The 18,510-nt window shown below is 37.4% G+C and overlaps 3 protein-coding genes across 4 annotated transcripts; 2 read left to right on the plus strand and 1 right to left on the minus strand.

The window, feature by feature from the left end:
- Positions 1 to 157: 157 nt before the first annotated feature.
- On the minus strand, positions 158 to 3,328 carry LOC104092203 (increased DNA methylation 2). Of its 2 annotated transcripts, XM_070180903.1 has the most exons (3): positions 3,195 to 3,328; positions 801 to 2,076; positions 158 to 584 (listed from the first exon to the last, which is right to left on the minus strand). In XM_070180903.1, the coding sequence occupies exons 2-3, from the start codon at positions 2,023 to 2,025 to the stop codon at positions 340 to 342; spliced, it is 1,470 nt and encodes a 489-aa protein (XP_070037004.1). In that variant the 5' UTR covers positions 2,026 to 2,076; positions 3,195 to 3,328; the 3' UTR covers positions 158 to 339. The 2 variants fall into 2 exon arrangements, with proteins under 2 accessions (XP_070037004.1, XP_018625003.1); XM_018769487.3 differs by lacking the exon at positions 3,195 to 3,328 and having other exon boundaries at positions 801 to 2,923.
- A 6,915-nt stretch (positions 3,329 to 10,243) lies between these two features.
- On the plus strand, positions 10,244 to 13,869 carry LOC104092205 (signal peptidase complex subunit 3B). The gene is made up of 6 exons (XM_009597743.4): positions 10,244 to 10,435; positions 10,583 to 10,630; positions 11,585 to 11,647; positions 12,708 to 12,761; positions 13,414 to 13,500; positions 13,582 to 13,869. Exons 1-6 carry the CDS (start codon positions 10,310 to 10,312, stop codon positions 13,705 to 13,707), a joined length of 504 nt encoding a protein of 167 aa, XP_009596038.1. The 5' UTR covers positions 10,244 to 10,309; the 3' UTR covers positions 13,708 to 13,869.
- A 1,155-nt stretch (positions 13,870 to 15,024) lies between these two features.
- Positions 15,025 to 16,609, plus strand: LOC104092206 (gamma conglutin 1-like). The gene has a single exon (XM_009597744.3). It carries the CDS (start codon positions 15,086 to 15,088, stop codon positions 16,406 to 16,408), a length of 1,323 nt encoding a protein of 440 aa, XP_009596039.1. The 5' UTR covers positions 15,025 to 15,085; the 3' UTR covers positions 16,409 to 16,609.
- Positions 16,610 to 18,510: the final 1,901 nt, after the last annotated feature.

An 18,510-nucleotide genomic window follows, 5' to 3' on the forward strand; every position in this document is an offset into this window, starting at 1 on the left:
GTTTAACCCCTTAGTCATGCAAAACTACCGTAGTTCTTTAAAGCTTTTCAAAGCTTTTGCTTGTTGGAGAGTAAAGATTGAATAAATCCTTAAACCATTATGTGGGGTGAGGGATGAATAGCCCTCCAGTTCAGGACAAAGAACAAAATTTGCAAGATTGTGCAAAATGAATGTGCTTTTGATTGAAATTGTAAGGTGGTCACATTCCATCATGTTACGAATCACTGGAAAATACACCATATTAACACTACTATGGACATAAGCTAGGAGAATATGTCCAGGTACTAGCCTTCTAATAAATTTTAAAAAAAAGAGCAAAAATATACCCTATTCCATCTGTCATTTTCTTTCTGCTTTCATTACAATTCCCTCAAGAATTCCATCAGTGCCGAAATTACCAGAAAATTGTTGAGGGTCAACTGGGCCTGGCAGCTTGAAAGAGATGGAGAATTGTCCTGTTGGACAAAGGTTCTGAGTTTGCATCTCGAATGCTTGGGAGTATTTGCGGACAGTCCTGTCACCAGTTGTTGTCAATCCCTTAATCAATACCTTTCCATCACTCTCCACTTCACTAGAAAAATCTCCTGCATTTTACCATAAATTTTGAATTTATTAGTGATGAAAAATCACTGATGTGACCAGTGATAGCAAAACCAGAAGCATCAGTATGCAAATACAATGAAGTACTGAGAGAATCAACCAGCAGAACTTTGATGAGAATGACTGCAATTTATAAGAGGATTTTGCAAATCAAATATGTTGAAGAAACCAGAAAATTGGATATCATATTTATAAATTACTTTCATCTCTTTTTACTCCAGGGAGTGACACACGGAACAAGTAAGAGTCCTCGCTCTCTCCAACATCCAAGAGTCCTAGAACTGGTCCTATTTTACCCTTTGCTGCACTGCCAGTCACTGCAAATCCACTCTTAGTGGCAGCAACAATGTTACTTAGCTCCTCCTTAGAAGGGCGAGAAGGAAGGAAGACGGTACTAAGCTCAAAGTCCTTAGAGTTGGTGTGCACCGATGATGAACCCGTAGAACTGTCCGTCAGAGGATGGACATCTTTAAAGAGACGACCAAAAGGATTACCATTTAATTTCGTAGAGGTGTCTGGTGGTGCATCAGTAAACTGGCTGTCACCAGCATTCTTCCAGAGACTACTAAAAGGTGTATTATCAAACTGTCTGTTGCTATCAGGTCGTGTACTGTTAAATTGTCCGCCACAAACTTCCTTCAAGAGACTACTAAAAGATGTAGTGTCAAACCGTTCATTGTTACCTGGTGGCATACCATTAAATGGTTCATCACAAGCAGCCTTCAAAAGACTAGTAAAAGAAGTATGTTCAAATTGTTCATTAACAAGTGGTATACCACTAAATGCTTCACCACAACAAGGCATCTCCTTATATGGTCGGCTACTAGAAGCTATGGATGGATAGTGGACGATATCTCCAGGCTTGAATACCTCCTGTTTTCCAACATTACTTAGAGCTTCACAATCAACACCGGCTTGTGACTCTGCGCAATCTTTATCCATAATAAGATGTGCTAGACAAGTGAGCTTCTTGAATCTCTTAACATCGTCTGGGCTAATATAACTGGTATCAGGGTCATTAATGAATACAATGTTTGCAATAACATTATACACATCACAACATAAATGTGGATGCAGGCTGGAAGGAAATAGATCACAAAACCGAGGGTAAGCTGCAGCTTGGCCGTGGTAAAGAGTAGGAAGCTTTCCGTGAAAGAACTGGTGCAACCATGGTTGTGCCAGGACAACAGACCGATCTGCCTTTCTCAATGCATGATAGTAAACCCTTTCTACTTCTATGGTTCTAAGGCATGAACCAGCTAGTTCATTGGAAGTGTACGGAGGTAAGCCCAGATATTTTCTTTGCAGAACAGATTTTTTGGGATATTCTCCTAGGAGATCTGGTCCAAAGTAGGTTCCGGTGATGAAGTAAAGGAGGAAAAACTGATCATCCGTCGGAACCAATCCACTGAAGTTGTTGTCCATGCTTGCTCAAAAGAGTAAGAACAATGTGAATCTAATCCAACGGCAACTAACCTGTTTCAGATGAAATGAAGTAGAAAAAATAGTGCACATTAGCTAACCTTTAGTTTAAAACACGAGTGAAACATATAACAAATGAAGACAGTAGTTGACAACTGATGGAATAGAATCCTTAAATGAGAAGGGTAGAACCAATTTTACAGAACATTATGGGATTTCAGAAGCCACAGTCATAGAGAACTATGTCTTACAAGCATAGGCATAGAAAGGGGAGGCGAGGAGAAGTTCTCTTAAAACTGAAAAGTAAGAAACAGGTGAGCCTTTTAAGAATATTCACCAAATCATACTTGCATTTTTTCAAATATAGATTTAAAAATAACTATTTTGTATGCAAGCCCAAAACCGGGTGATTGCAGCTGCTAGTTTTGTCCTTTTTCTTCTGCAATTGGTGGCAGGACCTTTATTCTCTATTTATGTTAAATAAAATATGATGCCAAATTTTATGAGCTATCAGCAAAATAGTGAATAGTGTGACAACATCTTCCTTTCCTATCCTATAATACTTTAAACACCAGATATAATTCATTAATAATATATAACTAATTATCCATCTATAATTAGACATGACTACTTCCATTAGTTTGACGCCAGAGCAAAAGAATGAACAGAAATAACTCAAAATTGCTTCAATAGCCTGGATTTAAGCAGGTACAAACACAAATTAAAAACAATTTTGACACTACACCTACAAATTGGCAAGTGAGAGCAGAGGTTTACTATGCAAAACCCATATGCAACAAAAGAAACTGAAATTGTCTTGGTAATTGGTTCAGATTATGTGAACTACCCAGTATTATCTCCAGTTCCCACCTAGAATTCCATCAGAAATTTCATCGGTCATCAGAAAACTCAGAGTCAAATTAACAACACTACATTGATGAATCTTACATGCAAGAATGCTAAATCCATGATATATAGTACACACTCAAAAATCAGAGAAATTGACAAAACAAAACACCTATTCAACTGGGGGGTTACTTCTAGACAAGAAGACACTTCATTATGTGCAGTTTGCTGTTTGCATATACAAAATGCAAACTACAATTCAGTTTTTTCTTGGTCTACAAAAATGAATTGATTCTATGACTTTGAGACGAAGAAGTTAAGTGTACCAATGAGTTCTGCAGAGTGAAAGTTGAGCTCTCTTTGCTAGTTAGGGAGACAGCCATGAACAAGGCAAGGAGTTCTTTTGGCCAGCAGTCATTCCATGCAGTGCCACGCGTCAAATGGACTCTTTTTCATTTTTCCATTTAGATGTTACTAACAAGTGTTACACCCAACATTAACTATTTTGTAAGGGAGCTATATATAGAAAGTTAGAAACTCAACTTGAGCAATAGCATTCTTTAGGAGTTCCTGGGTCTACGATGCAGTTATGCAACAATTATACTGGGGTAACTGATAATACTCAAAATTGTTGTACAGTAAATAATAATAGATGAATTGTTAATAATATATTGGGGTTCTTAGGAAAAAAGAAAAAAGTTATATCGGGGTTGAATGCCCTTATCAATTTTGCATGTGCGAGTTTTGACACATTGGATTTTTACGCAAATAGCTGGTCATATTCACTGTTTACTTTTTTTAACCATATACATGAATAATATATTAATTATACATAACTATACACATATAATATATAAATTATATCTCCACCGACTATTTTTAATTTAAACAGTTGGATGGTCGGCTATTTGGGTTAATTCTTCATAAGTGTTAATAGTTAGCGTAAATTAGTCAATTTATTATATATTTCATAATATACAACATGAATGTTGCAAAAGTTGCTTGAAATTGATGTGTGATAGTAATTATTAAATATCCTTTTCCCCGTTCTGAACCACCCCTAAATGGGATCCAATATCGTCCCAAAAAGTATTAAAAATATATCAGTTATTTCAGTCCATAAGCAATTAGGTACAAAAATTAACCAATTCATAAAATATTATCAATATTAGACAATGAGCTATTCGTAACAAAAAAAAATGTCAAAGATTTGCTTTCTTTTGAGTGGATGTTGTTGGAATAGATTGTTCGAAATAGAAGATGAACATGAAAAAAGATGATATGTGTATGATACTATGTATCATTTGTGTATCACATATATATCATATGTGTATCGAATATGCATCACATGTTTATCCATGTATACATGTGTGAGATATGCATGCGTGATACATGTTGTTTGACCCAAAATTTAGATATAGGTTTAAACAATTAGATTTTCTAGTAAAATAGAGTTAATCTTAGTCGATATTAATATCCAAAAGAAGTGTTAACCGATTTTGTGTGGCAAAATAGTACGGGTATGATCTAAGTAGCAATAAATACTGACAACACTATAATATTCAATGATCCAAAAACGAACGAGATAGCATTGAATAGCAATAAATAGCAAAAAATGGTATTTAAGTAAATAAAGGCATGTGAGCCACCCGAAAAGGGTGAGATTCTTTAGTATTCTTTCTGACAATGATGAATGATTGATGAACCTTTGAATATTCAGATTCTCCTTGGACAATGGGAGAAAAGTTAGACAAGAATCTCAAGAAAAAGGTATATTTTGTGTGTGTATAATAAAGCAAAAATCTTTAAAGAATGTCAATGTGTTGTCTTACAAGTGAGTGTTCAATGTTCCCTATAACTATGTCTCTTTCTATTTATAAGGGAACATATGCCAAAAAACGCTAATAGTACAGATCTAGAGGATATTCTCTGAAATATTCTCTTTAAAGTCTTATCTTAGCCGTTATTACTCTATTTAAGGAGAGTGCTCATCCTCGACCTTGATCTCTGTTGCCTCCTCGACCCCGCCCTTCATCTCTTGTTAGATCACTTCGACCTTGAATATGCCTTTTGTCGAAGTCATATAAGTGACACATGGCAGCTCTTGCAGGCTTTCTTAATGTTGATATGGTTTAAACATAATTAAGATAAATTTTGGCCCATAGAGTTAGTCCCTCCGCTTGTTAAGGTCGTCCTCGTGGCGAGTTTGATGAGCGGATAATGTCGTTCATGGTCGAGCTTATCGAACATATAACATGGGTCGTAGTCGTTGTAGCGAGCAGGCGACGTGGCTCTCTGTGGGCCGCGTATTTCAAAATTCCTTAAAACAATTTTGGGTGATTTGTTGGAGCCATCTGGTCCAAGAGAGGGGGTGACATCATGACATCATGCATCATGATGATGCTTGTTCCCGATGCATTAATCGATTTGCGTATGACCTTTGATGGGATCTGTCGTTTCAATTCCGGTGCTATTCATGATAAGTCATTTCAGATTTGGTGCCCATTATGACAAACCGTTTCAGATTTGGTGCCTTAATCTCTTTAAATAGAGATAGCCAAATCCGAATTTGAAACTTTTACTCCCCCAATCTTTTGAGATTTCAAACTCTCTCTAAACCCTTCTTCTTTGTATCATTGCTCTCTTCCATATCCCAAATTTCCCTCCCAGTTTCCTTCTTTACTTTCTTATAAATATGTCAAACCTATCATCTGATGCTGGTGAAGGGAGTCGCGTCGTTCCCTTGGCGGTTGTGTTTCCTAATCACGAGGAGAATATTGCTGCCATTGTTGAGGATGGAGCCTTTCTATCGGTGGAAGAGATACTTCCCCGCAACTCAGAAGCCAGGTCTGATCTACACCGATCAGTAGACGCGACACCTGAGAATTTCCTATCGATGATTGCATCCAAACAGTTGGCTGAATTTAAATCCAAGTTTGGCCTCCCCAACCACATCGAACTAATCCACGCTGAAGGAGACGAAGTGCATGTTAACCGTCCTGGGTACTGCGCTTTATACGCTTATCCCTTCCTTATCGATTACTGGTTCCCTCTTCTCCCGCTAGTGGAGGAGTTTTGTCACCACTACAACATTTGTCCCGCTCAGCTCTCACAGTACGTCTACAAAGTCATTAAGATGTTGACCAAATTTGTCGAGCTTGCCGGGGTCAAAGTGACGGTGCGGCATTTGGTTCACCTGTTCGCCCTTAGTTCTATAGGGGACGATGTTAAACCTTCACCACCGTGGAGGTAAGTGCTTGGTGGTGAAGATGGACGACAAGGTCAGTCGCCAATTCTGCCTGGATTTCTTTTATGTTAGGACCTAGGACATTGTGGCTAACGTTGACGGCTTCCTGGAGGCTTGGAATTATACACGTGAGTGTACAAGTTTTTCTTTTTTCATCTTTTACATCTCTTCGCTTGTTTCGAGCTATCTGAATGCTTTTTCTTTCCTTGCATCCAACAACCAACCTCCTCCTTTAGTCGTGCGCATTACCGACTGGGTCGAGCAGATTCTCCCTCACGCAGTAGGGATTCGTGACTGGCCGAGCTTCTTTAAGAAGTTCAGACCGACTCTCCCCTTCGCAGTTAACTTCTTTTTCTTGGTCGTGGCTAATGCATCTCTTTGTCGTACGTTGGCTTGCTCTGCTAAATTTTGTGTTTCTTCCTCTCAGGTTTGACTTTGGGGGGGGGGGGGGGGTCTCGATGGAGCAGGGCACATATTCCCTCGTTTAGGAGAAGGGCTGCTACACCTTCAGCTTCTGCCCCCATTGTGGCTACTGTACCTTCCGCATCTGCCCCCATTTTGGCGGTTGCGGTCCAAGAATTTGCCTCCATCCTAACTACTGCTTCTGTTCCTCAACTGTTTTCCATAATTGATGAGGATGACGAGGTCTCCCCCGGTGATGGGGGATTAAGTCCTCGCAAGAGTAGAGCCGTGGATACCGGGGGGGAGGGGGAGGGGGGGAAGTTTCGATCGCTGTCAACTCACTAGGGGAGGACTTGGTTCTCGGGGAGACGACGTCGATGATTCATATAATAGAGAATGACGGGGCGAGCACCGAGGCCCCGCAACTAGAAGAGATGACCGTGGACGTGCTGGTGCATCCCGGGAGGGAGACGACCTTTGTGGGGGCACTTGACGGTGGCCCCGTACTTCAGAGGCGAGATGAAGCTTCATCTTCTCAGACAGCAACGAGCCGGGTTCTGACATTGATGTGGACGATCTGACAATAGATCATGATTTGCTTGTTGACACTGAGGATGTAGTTCCTGCCCTCGGTCCCCTTTGTTCTGACGTCGAGGGTGAGACCCTCAAGAAGATAAATGGCAGTACTCTGTTGAAGAGCATCGCTGGCCTTGCTCTCAAGGTAAGTACGAATGCTGCCTGCCTCTTTCCTTATGCCTTAGCCTATTTTCAAGTTCTAACCTCTTTCTTCGATTTGTAGACGGTTATTTTGGAAATTGAGTGCTCGGAGGAGAAGAGGTGTAAAGAGATTTTTGTGAAGTTGAAAGGAAAGTATACTGAGTACCGCGGGAAGTAACGGGAGCTTCAAGATCGGCTTCGTGAGTGAGGCAACGTGCGGACCTTAAGAGAAGATTTGAAGAACAAAGACGAGGAGCTTATGGCAGCCATTGAGAAATTCAGCGTTCTTGAGGGAACACTGAGGGCCAAGAAAGAGGAGATGGAGATTAGTAAGGGCGTGGAGGCCCAATGCAGCGACCTTCAAGCTCTGGTGGTCCAGCTGCAAGGCCAGTTAGATGAGTGCCAGTTTAAGATGAAGTCTCTTAGGGGTGAAATTTCCGAGAAGTAGGAGGAGCTCGAGCAGGAGGAGTCTTCTTGGTTGGATGCTCGAAGGAAGGTGGAGATCCTTGAGCTAGCAAATAGAACCTTTCATTTTGAGCGGGAGAATGACCTATCAACACCAAGGGCTAAGTAGGACCGACTTGAGGAGAGGATCAGAGAGTTAGACAGGGAAACCTTCGAGCTTTATGATCGAGTTGCCGCTCCAGAGGCCGAGAAGGCCTAACTGCTTGTGCGACCTTCTTCTTCTAATGCTTCTGATTTCCCCAACATCCCTCGGGAGTTGTACGAAGAGTGGATCCATACCTAGACCCGACTGGATATGTTTCGAGATTTGCATGCAATAAGTTTCATTTCTGAGGCAGTCCTTGAGGATACTCGGGTTAAGGCTTGCGAAGCTCGGCTTGCTTGTAGCTATGACCCTGCTACGCCTCCGCCTGGTGAGGACGATGATAAAGAGGGCATAGATCGGCTTGAGGATGATGCCTGGTATGATTCCGTTTACACTTAGGACGAGGATGAAGAGGATGCTGGTGGTTGAGACGGTGATGGTATCGATGGTCAGGGTGTTGACGTCGTTGAAAACCGAGATGGAGAGGGTGAAGGCCGTGATGGCGATGGCTTGTAGTTTTCTTTTAACTTTTTTGTGTATTTTTGCTGGTGCCTTCAAGAGCCTTTATAAAAAAAACTCTTTATTTAAGTATGAAATATCAAAGTTGTCCCTTGCACCTTCTTCCATTCCAGTGGTTTGTTTCTGTACTTATATATTTTTTGCTTCTGTTGTGTCCATGTTTCTCTTTTTGTCCTTTTTATTGTTGTTTCCTTCGAGCTGATCGTGGCCTTTGAGCCGAATAGTCGTGGGCCGTATTGGTCCTTTTATATAGGTCCATGTTTCTTAGTTGGAGTGTGGCCGAGGGCCGATAAGTGTTGTTTGAATTTGGTCGATCTTAACCTTTTATTAAGTCGTGGCCGAGGGTCGGTACATTTTTATTCGAGCGTGATAGAACTTGGCCTCCTGTTTAAGTTGCGGCCGCAGGCCAGTAGGTGTTTTGTTGTCACGACCCAATTTCTCCTATAGGCCATGGTGACACCTAACGTTGCCGCTAGACAAGCCAACAGTGAACTAGCCATGTATTTATTCTTTTAAAAATTTTAAAGTAGTTGATTTTTTATTTATTAAGTAAATGAGAAGTGAAAATTTTGATAAAGTAAAGCATAAACAAATAAAAGAACAAGTATGGTGAAATAAATACTCAAAAATCACCACGTGTCTACTAGCATGTTTCCAAGACCGGTGTCACAAGTGTATGAACAACTAGTAGAATATACAAAATACCTAAGCTACTGTCTGAAATGAGATAGACAGAAAGTAAACACAAAAGAGAGAGACGACGGGTGGTGCAGTAGCAAAATGAGATGACAACACTGTAATATTAAATGATCGAAAAATGAAGGAGATAGCATTTAATAGCAATAAATAGCAAAGAATACCATTTAAGTAAATAAAGGCATGTGAGTCACCAGAAAAGGCTGAGATTCTTTAGTATTCTTTTTGACAATGAGAAATGATTGATGAGCCTTTGAATATTCGGATTCTCCCTGGATCGTGGGAGAAAAGTTAAATAAGAATCTAAAAAAAAGGGTATATTTTGTATGTGTATAATAAAGCAAGAACATTTAGAGAATGTCAATGTGTTGTCTTACAAGTGAGTGTTCAATGTTTCCTATAACTATGTCTCTTTCTATTTATAAGGGAACATATACCAAAAAACCCTAATAGTACAGATCTAGAGGATATTCTCTGGAATATTCTTTTTAAAGTCTTATCCTAAAACTAGCTGTTATTACTCTGTTTAAGGAGAGTGCCCGCCCTCAACCTTGATCTCCGTTGACTCCTCGACCCCGCCCTTCATCTCTTGTTAGATCACTCCAACCTTGAATATGCCTGTTGTCGAAGTCATATTGGTGACATGTGACAGCTTTTGCAGGCCTTCTTAATGTTGATATGGTTTAAACATAACTAAGATAATTTTTGGCTCACACACATGTGTCGTAGAAGAATGTATAAACTCGATCTTAACTACGAATTTTGATACCAAATCACCTCCAATCTTTCTCAAATTTTGTATATTGACTCATATATATGTTTTCAATGAATTTCAACCATACTCATTGAAAAAGATCCCTTTTTGCTTAAGTTTTTGGAATCTTGTATATTTTTTTCTTTGTGTTTCATCACCTTATTTTGTACCTCATTTATGAAATTTACTTTCCGTCTTGCATCTAATGTTGATGATTATGTTTAAAACTGTGGACTGAAATCTTTGTGCGTTATTCTTGGAGAGAAAGAATACTTATTTATATGACTTTTTAATTCTTGTATTCGCTTGATTAATTTTGTTAAGTATATAATTAATGCCTAAAGGTCGGTAAATTTGTGCTTATTTTGTATGTTTTACGCGAGATTCTCTTAAAAATAATATTGCAGTATAATACAAAAGAAAAAGAAAATTAAAGGCACAAGTCAGCACAAGCAGGTAAAAAAAGTGATTTAACTGAAGCAGCCTCAAGTCTTAAAACCGCACTTTTTCATAAGACCCGATACGTTTTGGGAGAGACGAAAATAAGGTAGCGAAGATGCATTCATTTGGATACAGAGCGAATGCTCTGTTAACATTGGCAATCACCATACTAGCTTTTATGTGTGGCATCGCTTCTCTCTCTGACAATTTCAATTATCCGGCTCCTACTGCTCAAGTTCAAGTACACCCTACATCCCGAAAACTCTACTTGAATTCATGTATTTTCTTTTTTCTATTTTGGTATCGTTGTTTATTATAATCAGATCTGTAGTTTTTGTAAAAGACCCATGTGTTCTAATCACTTGATTTTCTGTTTTCATTTTTTTAGGTGTTGAATATCAATTGGTTCCAGAAGAAACCTGATGGGGATGACGAGGTAATTTTTCTTTGCTGAAACATATGTTTTCTGATGATTTTGATAGGGGTTTTGATTTTTTTTTTCGGCGTTTTAGTTTCTGGTTAATTTTTGCTTAATTTGGCAAAGATTTAGGCGTTTAACTCTAAACTTGGTGTCTAAGATTGGTAATTGGGGCAAAGTTTTATGCTTTTAGTTTTAAATTTGGTGTCTGAGCTTGGGAATTGGGGCAAAAACTTGTTGAAGTGTGTTAGGTTGACTTTTTCTTTTTCTAGTTCCTATTTCAAATCCATTGTATCCTTGCGTCATGAATATGGGCACTGCTGGATTCTTTGTGTAATCAGGCGAATTTCTATGTGACCTATATGCATTCTTGGCTAAATTAGTTGGCAATGGAAAAATCTTGAGATTTTCTGTTTTGAGGTAATATAATGTATAAAATTGTTCAATTTATATAAATAAATAACACATATAATTGTGTAAACTGCATATATTTTTCCAGTATTCTAATTGTTTGCCATTCCTATGATAACCGCACAGATATTACATCTATACTTTGTGGCTCAACCTTTTTATCTATGTGACTTTCCTCAACCTTCCTCAAACAAGCATATACCTATTCGACTTCATCTTGTCTCAGCACTGAATCCCTGATATTACCCTTATCCATTCCCAGCAGAGAGTCGAGGATGTTAATTTGAGTGCACTTTGCATTATCCATTTCTTGCCTGGACAATCTTATGTGTTATAGATCTGTTATCATTGAAATATCATAAAAAACATGCCAGCATATGACATTTTATGTATTTGAAGGTATCTTTTTTTTTTTTTGGCTTTTTCTTATTGATCTACATGAAATTGGTAGCTGCTCTCATGTTAAGATTCCTAGTTAACATCGTGATTAAGTGGTTCTATGAACTTCTTAATTTTTGAAAGAAGTTTGACTATATCATGTATACTTCTCCTATTATGCAGATCAGTTTGACCTTGAACATATCAGCAGATTTACAATCATTGTTCACGTGGAATACTAAGCAGGTTTTTCGATCTACCTTATTTGCACCATAATTTGGACTTTACTCTTTCATCCCTATTACTTAGGTCTGATTTTCTTCTATGTGGAGTACATATGAATGTCTGGATGTTTGGCTATGTATGCGTCTTATGTTCCACTAAGCTAATCTCTTGGACATTATATATGTACACTTTTCGTCCCTGGTCTTGTATCATTGGAGTTTGCTAGAGTGTAGAGGAGAGGCGGTCATATAGACGTTGATGCCAATGGCAAAGCTAGGAATTTCTTCAAGGTTGTTCAAATTTAAAAGAAGTGAATTTTTTTTCGACAAAGGGTGTTCAATATGTGTTATATACCTCTAAAACGTAATATTTTACCTATGTACACAGTGTAATTTTTCGACGAAGGGTGGTTAGTTGACCACCCTTATGACCATGTAGCTTTGCCACTGGTTGATGCCACAGCTAACACTCGGAATTTTAGGATGTGGAAATTGGAAAGTAAAATGTAATACAGAACTTTACCAGGCTATTGGTTACCTATAGCAATGCCAGATAGTAAAATCTATGCCTTCTTGTACAACTTGATGAAGTTTCACCAATAAGTCCAATGGCTTGTTTCAGTATTTCCTTTTTCACTGTATATTTTTAGTGAAGATTTACTGAATGGCCTTAAAAGATTTTGTCACTGTGCCTGTGAGAATGCTGGTTTTATTCACTTTCTTCCTTTTCTATTTTCTTTGGGAACCAAATTTACAGTTGGAGGACATGATTTCGAGTGTCTTACAGCTTCACCATACCATTTATTAAAATTCTGTCAAGCTTGAACCTAGCATGTGTAATAAGAGACCTGAATAATTCAAAAAGAACAAGACTCACTTGCTCTGGGGTTCCGGTGTATGACAAGTGATTTTTTCATGACTGCAATAAGCTTACCAGATGTTCGAATTCAAATTTTATGGTTTTTAACTTAGGTCTCTTAAGATATATTTTGGTATTGATCGGTCAGATTGCCTGTAAGTAGGGATTGCCTTTACACTTACTTTGAGCAAGTATACAACTCTAATTATGTCAAAATTTGCAGGTGTTTGTATTTTTGGCAGCTGAGTATGAAACTCCAAAGAATGCTCTAAATCAGGTCTATCTTTCATTGGTTTAGAACTGCATCTATGATTAATATTTTCCTTGTATTATATTTATTGTTTGATGGTTATTTGAGGTTTGTGTCATTGTTTAATAAATGTATTGCAACTGAAAGTAAGTTTTAGCAGTAATTCAGTATGTATCGACATATCAGTCCTTTGCTTCTCCTTGTAAAAAAGGAATACAGTCCTGTACTTCTTTGTCAGTGATGGGATTTTCCTGTAAGTATGAGTATATGCTTAGTGAACCTAAGAGTGAGGCCCATAGGTTAAGAATCATGAGGTCTCGGGTTCAAATCCAACTGGGCAAAAAAACTAGGCAAATTCTTCCCATCTTTCCAAAGTCTGGGTGGATAAAGTTACCCGGTACCCATGCTGGTGAACGGTAGTAGGTAACCCGTGGAATTAGTCGAGGTGTGCCCAAGCTGGTCTGGACACCACGGTTATTAAAAAAGAGAGTATATGCTTAGTGATACCTCTTGGGACTGTCTTCTCTTACTTGGATGAGCAGGCTGTTGCAGCCCCAAGGATACTCCAATCCCTAAATCTTTTAGGGACCTGCTTGAGAATTTGTTTTGTATCTTGTTTTCCTACCAGATTAGAGTTTGGTTTGAATTCCTTCAACTGATCTGATAGCTTTACAAACAGATATCTCTGTGGGATGGTATTATCCCCAGTAAGGAACATGCAAAATTTTTGATTCACACCACAAACAAGTATCGCTTCGTTGATCAGGTTAGTTTCAGAAGCATTTTGCTTTATTCTGCTTTCTTGGTCTTCTCATGGTATTCATAGGTACCTTATTCCTTTTTATAGGGAAGCAACCTCCGTGGTAAAGATTTTAATCTAACACTGCATTGGCACGTTATGCCAAAAACCGGAAAAATGTCTGCAAACAAACTTGTGATGACTGGTTACCGCTTGCCAGAGACATACAGATGATGGAATTTTTTCTTTGTGCAATTTATCTGTAACTTTAGCCTCCACTGACAGGAAGGGAAAAATGTGCTTAAACGAGATGAATTGGATAATTTTGTAGCGGATAATGTCAGAGAGCTATTTATTGGCTTCAAATTCACATATTGGAACTATAGACCTTTAATATCTCTCGTTCTTCTATGATTGTTTTGCTCGTCTAAAACCTCAATTATTTCCTTTCTTCTGCTGGTCGGAGAACCTTAATAGGTATTTGGACAATATTTGAGTCAATTGAAAAACAAAAGGTATTTGAAGTTGAAACTGAAAAAAAAATTAGTGGAAGAAAGCTTTTAGTGAAGTTTCCAACTGCAGACAATTTTATGTGGGGATGGCTCAGCAGTAAAAAGTATAGTAAACAGTGAAAAAGTTTTCATTTCGCGAAAACGAGTAGGGATAAATCAAACAAATGCAATTGTATTATTGTTATCTGAGTATTTCCCCTCTGACGCGCTTTTTCCCCAATACTTTAAAACACTATCTTAATTATTACTTTCAATGTTTACATTTGCTTTTTATTTGTCATGGATGAATGAAGCTGATTGTTTAGCAAGCTTGTTCTTCGTATGAATCAACTATATCATATGGGCTTTATTATCAGAAGGCAGAAAGTACTAAAGATAATAATTGCATTGCAAAATTTTGAGTAAGCCTTTTGCACTTCTTATTGAGCATCTGCATCTTTTAAGTTGCACTGTGTGAATAAGAATATTTAAAGACAAATATATGCTTATGAAGCCAGCGATCTGTATTAGATCGAAGAACAAAAGCCATTGCTGGCTACTATGGAAGATGCTCTGAATCCGAGATTTGGTATAAATTTAAGATTTATTAAGGAACGGAAGATGTGATAAAGTTATGATCGATCAATTGGAGGTCATTGAGCTTGCAACTACTACTAGACAATTGAAGGCACAAACAAATAAACAATGACAACACTTTGCGGGATATGTGGAAATACTTGTAAAACTACTGACAAAATGAAGTTTATCATCAATACCATGTGTCTTAAAGCCTCGAACACACAGAAATTGTCTTGTTCTCTTTAAATACGACAGTCCAAAGAGAGCATGATCATGTTAAAAACTTACATGCCAAACTGAGTTTGTTGACAGGAAAACCATGTTTTAACGTCATTGAAATAACTCTCAAACAAGAATGAAAGACAACAGCCTGGTGTGCATCATCACATGAAAAATGACAAAACAGCTCAAATACTGTCTCTATCCTTAACTATAGTAGATAAAGCCCTAGCTAAACTACAGAACTATAAATGTGTATACTCACTCTTGTTCATCAATACTAAAAGGTAGTAATAAGAAGTTTTCTTCTATTCTCTCTAAGTATGGCCTCATCAATCATTCACTTTCTTCTTACTTTCTTAGCTCTCTCAAATCTTGTTTTTCTATCAAAATCAGAAGTTACTAGTACTAGAGCCCCCTTCAAACCTAATGGCCTAGTTTTACCAGTGTATAAGGATTCTGCCACAGGTCTTCACATAGCTAACATCACAAAAAGAACTCCCCAGCGATCACTACCATTTCTCATTGACTTGAATGGCAGGTTCTTGTGGGTAAATTGTGAAACAAACTATCTTTCGAACACCTATTTTGCTCCCTTTTGTCGCTCAACTCAATGTTCTCGCGCTGGTGTTCATTCTTGCAACAAATGTTTCTCTCCTTCACCTAGACCTGGTTGCCATAACAACACTTGTGCTGTTACAACAACAAACCCTTTAACTCGCCAAACTGCCATTAGCGAAATTGCTCAAGATTCTCTCTCAATTCAGTCCATTAGTACTACTCAAGGTTCAAATACTGGTCCTTTAGTTACTATCCGTCATTTCCTCTTTGCTTGTTCGCCTTCATCGTTGTTACAAGGTCCTTTACCTAGAAATGTTCAAGGAGTAGCTGGATTAGGCCATGACTCTGTCTCTCTCCCAATTCAACTTGCTTCTCATTTCGGATTGCCTCGTCAATTTGCCTTGTGCTTACCCTCTTCCTCACAGAAAAATGGTGCAATCTTTTTCGGGGCTAGTGGATCATATGAAACGCAACCAGGACTAGATGTGTCACGAAATTTAACCTACACACCATTAATCATTGGTGCACAAGGCGAATATTTCATCCCAGTGAGATCGATAAGGGTAAATAACAAGCCTGTCCCGCTGAACCGTTCATCTTTAATTTCAACGAGGAGTCAAAACTTTGGTGGTGCAAAGATTAGTACTATAAGGCCATACACAGTTCTTGAGCACAACATTTTCACTGCTTTCACTCAATTTTTCGCGAACCAACTCTCTGGGGTTTCTCGAGTGAATCCAATATCACCATTCGGACTGTGTTTCAATTCCAACAACTTGACAAGCACCAATGTTCCAAACATCGATTTTGTCATGCAAAATAGGAACGTTACGTGGACTATTACTAGGGCAAATTCAATGGTGCAAGCACGACCTGGTGTGTCTTGCTTGGCTTTTGTTGATGGAGGAGAAAATCGCAAGAATCCTATTGTTATAGGGGTACATCAACTAGAAGATAACTTTGTTCAGTTTGATCTTGTGAAGTCCAGATTGGGTTTTAGTTCTTCCTTACTGTCACGTAACACTAGTTGTTCTAACTTCAACTTCACTACTTCCACCTCCTTCGTCGATGAGAATATGGAGTGATTATGATCTGAAGATTTTCTTATTAAGGGTTTCAGATATATGTATGAGTCTGTATGTTTTTTCTTTTTTTTTTTAATGTTCATGTACTAGTTATTTCTCCTTTTTCTGTACTTTCTCCAAACCAAGCATTGGGGAGGTTTAAGGTCTATGTAATATATGTTAAGTTCTTTTAGTTTAAATAAATATCTTTTGTTGTTTTTTTGTCTCAAGATGCAAATGTGCTTTTGATGCAAGGAGAGTTTGATTTCAATTTCTTTGGCTAATAACTCTTAACTCATTAATTAGAATCTTCTCTTATCAATAACAAATAAGAAAGTTAATGCAACTTGAATCTTGAATTCTAGCATCATATATACGATTGTACACATCGTTAGGTTGAGCTTCATTCGGAACTTTCTCCTAAATATTGATCATAGTCGAACTTCATCTCGCAATTTATATTGGTTCATTCAGGTGTTATCTCTCTACTTCATAAAATCATAGGTTTTTGTTTAACACCATTTGAAAATAATATTTTATTATACTTTTTGTGTCCATTGGTGGCCACGGATCTAATTGTTTAACTATTAAGCCTAAATAAGTAATGATGGAAAAGGGGAAAGGGATACTATGCTACTAATGGAGTTTGAATCTTCCACTTCAAGAGTGAGAGAAAAAGAGCTCACCAAATGTGCTAAGCTGCTAGCTCCCATCCCAATGGCTTAATGGTGAAGTTGTGCTCGGGGGTGTTCATACAAACCAGAAAATCCAAATCAAACCTAAAATCGAATCAAATCGATCAAAAAAACCGATACTTTTTAGGTTTGATTTTGTTTTGGTTTTGAATTTTAAAAACCGATCAAATTTGGTTTGGTTTTGGTTTTAATCAAAAAATAACCGAAAAAATCGAACCAAACCGACTATAAAAGTAGCTATTTAAATTTATTATTACACCTATATATATGTATATTTTTATATAATTCTAAAATTTTATGGTACATATTAGTCATTTGTATTTTTCGTCTAGTTCTTTGCTATTATAATAATCTAATTCTTTGCTTTTACATTCTAGTTTGATTGGTAGTTTTCTTTTACTAAGTACAATAATTTATTTCATGTTAAAAATAATCGATTTTTAATTGAGTACTTAAATTATTCATCACCATTTGATTCAATTATCATCAATATATCTTAAAAATGAAAGATTTCTCAAAGAGCAATTGATTTGATAGTGTTACGTTGAAAATGTAGTCGTCGGAATATGCGTTTGGTAGTGTATGTCTCATATTTAAGAAAAAACCCGATAAATAACCGAAAAACCCGAAAAACCGACAAAAAACGACAAAAACCGAATCGATAAAAAACCAACTCAATTGATTTGGTTTGGTTCCAATATTTGAAAAATCGACTTACTTAGTTTGGTTTCTTTTTAGAGAAAAATCGACTCAAACCGAACCATGAACACCCCTAGTTGTGCTGTATATGCAAGTCATTTCTTTTTTAGGATTAGAACTTATTTTTTTCATTTCTTTATAATTGCATCCAAACTATTGTGAAAGGAGCAATGTTCCGCACCAAAAAGTGTCTTGATTAGTTAATTGTAATTTTGAGGTACAATAGGTAGTTTGACAACATGTACGACAATGTTTCTCTCCCTATTATTGTATAGACTAGATGGTTGAAACACTTTACTTGATTTGTATCTCATAATTATTGTATTATCGTATTGGTTATTGTTTCTATTAGTATGTTAGATACTTTGTTAAAAAATACAAATTTTTATTATATTCCTGATACTTAACGTACTTTTCTCTTTTTCAATAACTATGTTATTCGTTTAACTTATAAATACTTTCGAGGTAAGTCCGTATTAAATAAAACGCCTTGCTTCACGACTCCACTTTTTAAAACAATACTTTGAATTTGTTTTAACTTCTCTCAATTATTCGGTGAAATTTTTGAAAATATAAATTTGCATTTATCATATGTTGTAGTTATCCTTTTAGGAGATTCATATAGGATTTCTTTTACACTAAGAATGTGTAGAAGCTAAATCATTGTCACAAATGCTACTGGGTGAATTACACAAATAGCCCTCAAAGGGTAAGGTCTTGACCTCATGG

This window comes from Nicotiana tomentosiformis, chromosome 1 (genome assembly GCF_000390325.3).
Source record: "Nicotiana tomentosiformis chromosome 1, ASM39032v3, whole genome shotgun sequence".
Classification (NCBI taxonomy): Eukaryota; Viridiplantae; Streptophyta; class Magnoliopsida; order Solanales; family Solanaceae; genus Nicotiana; species Nicotiana tomentosiformis.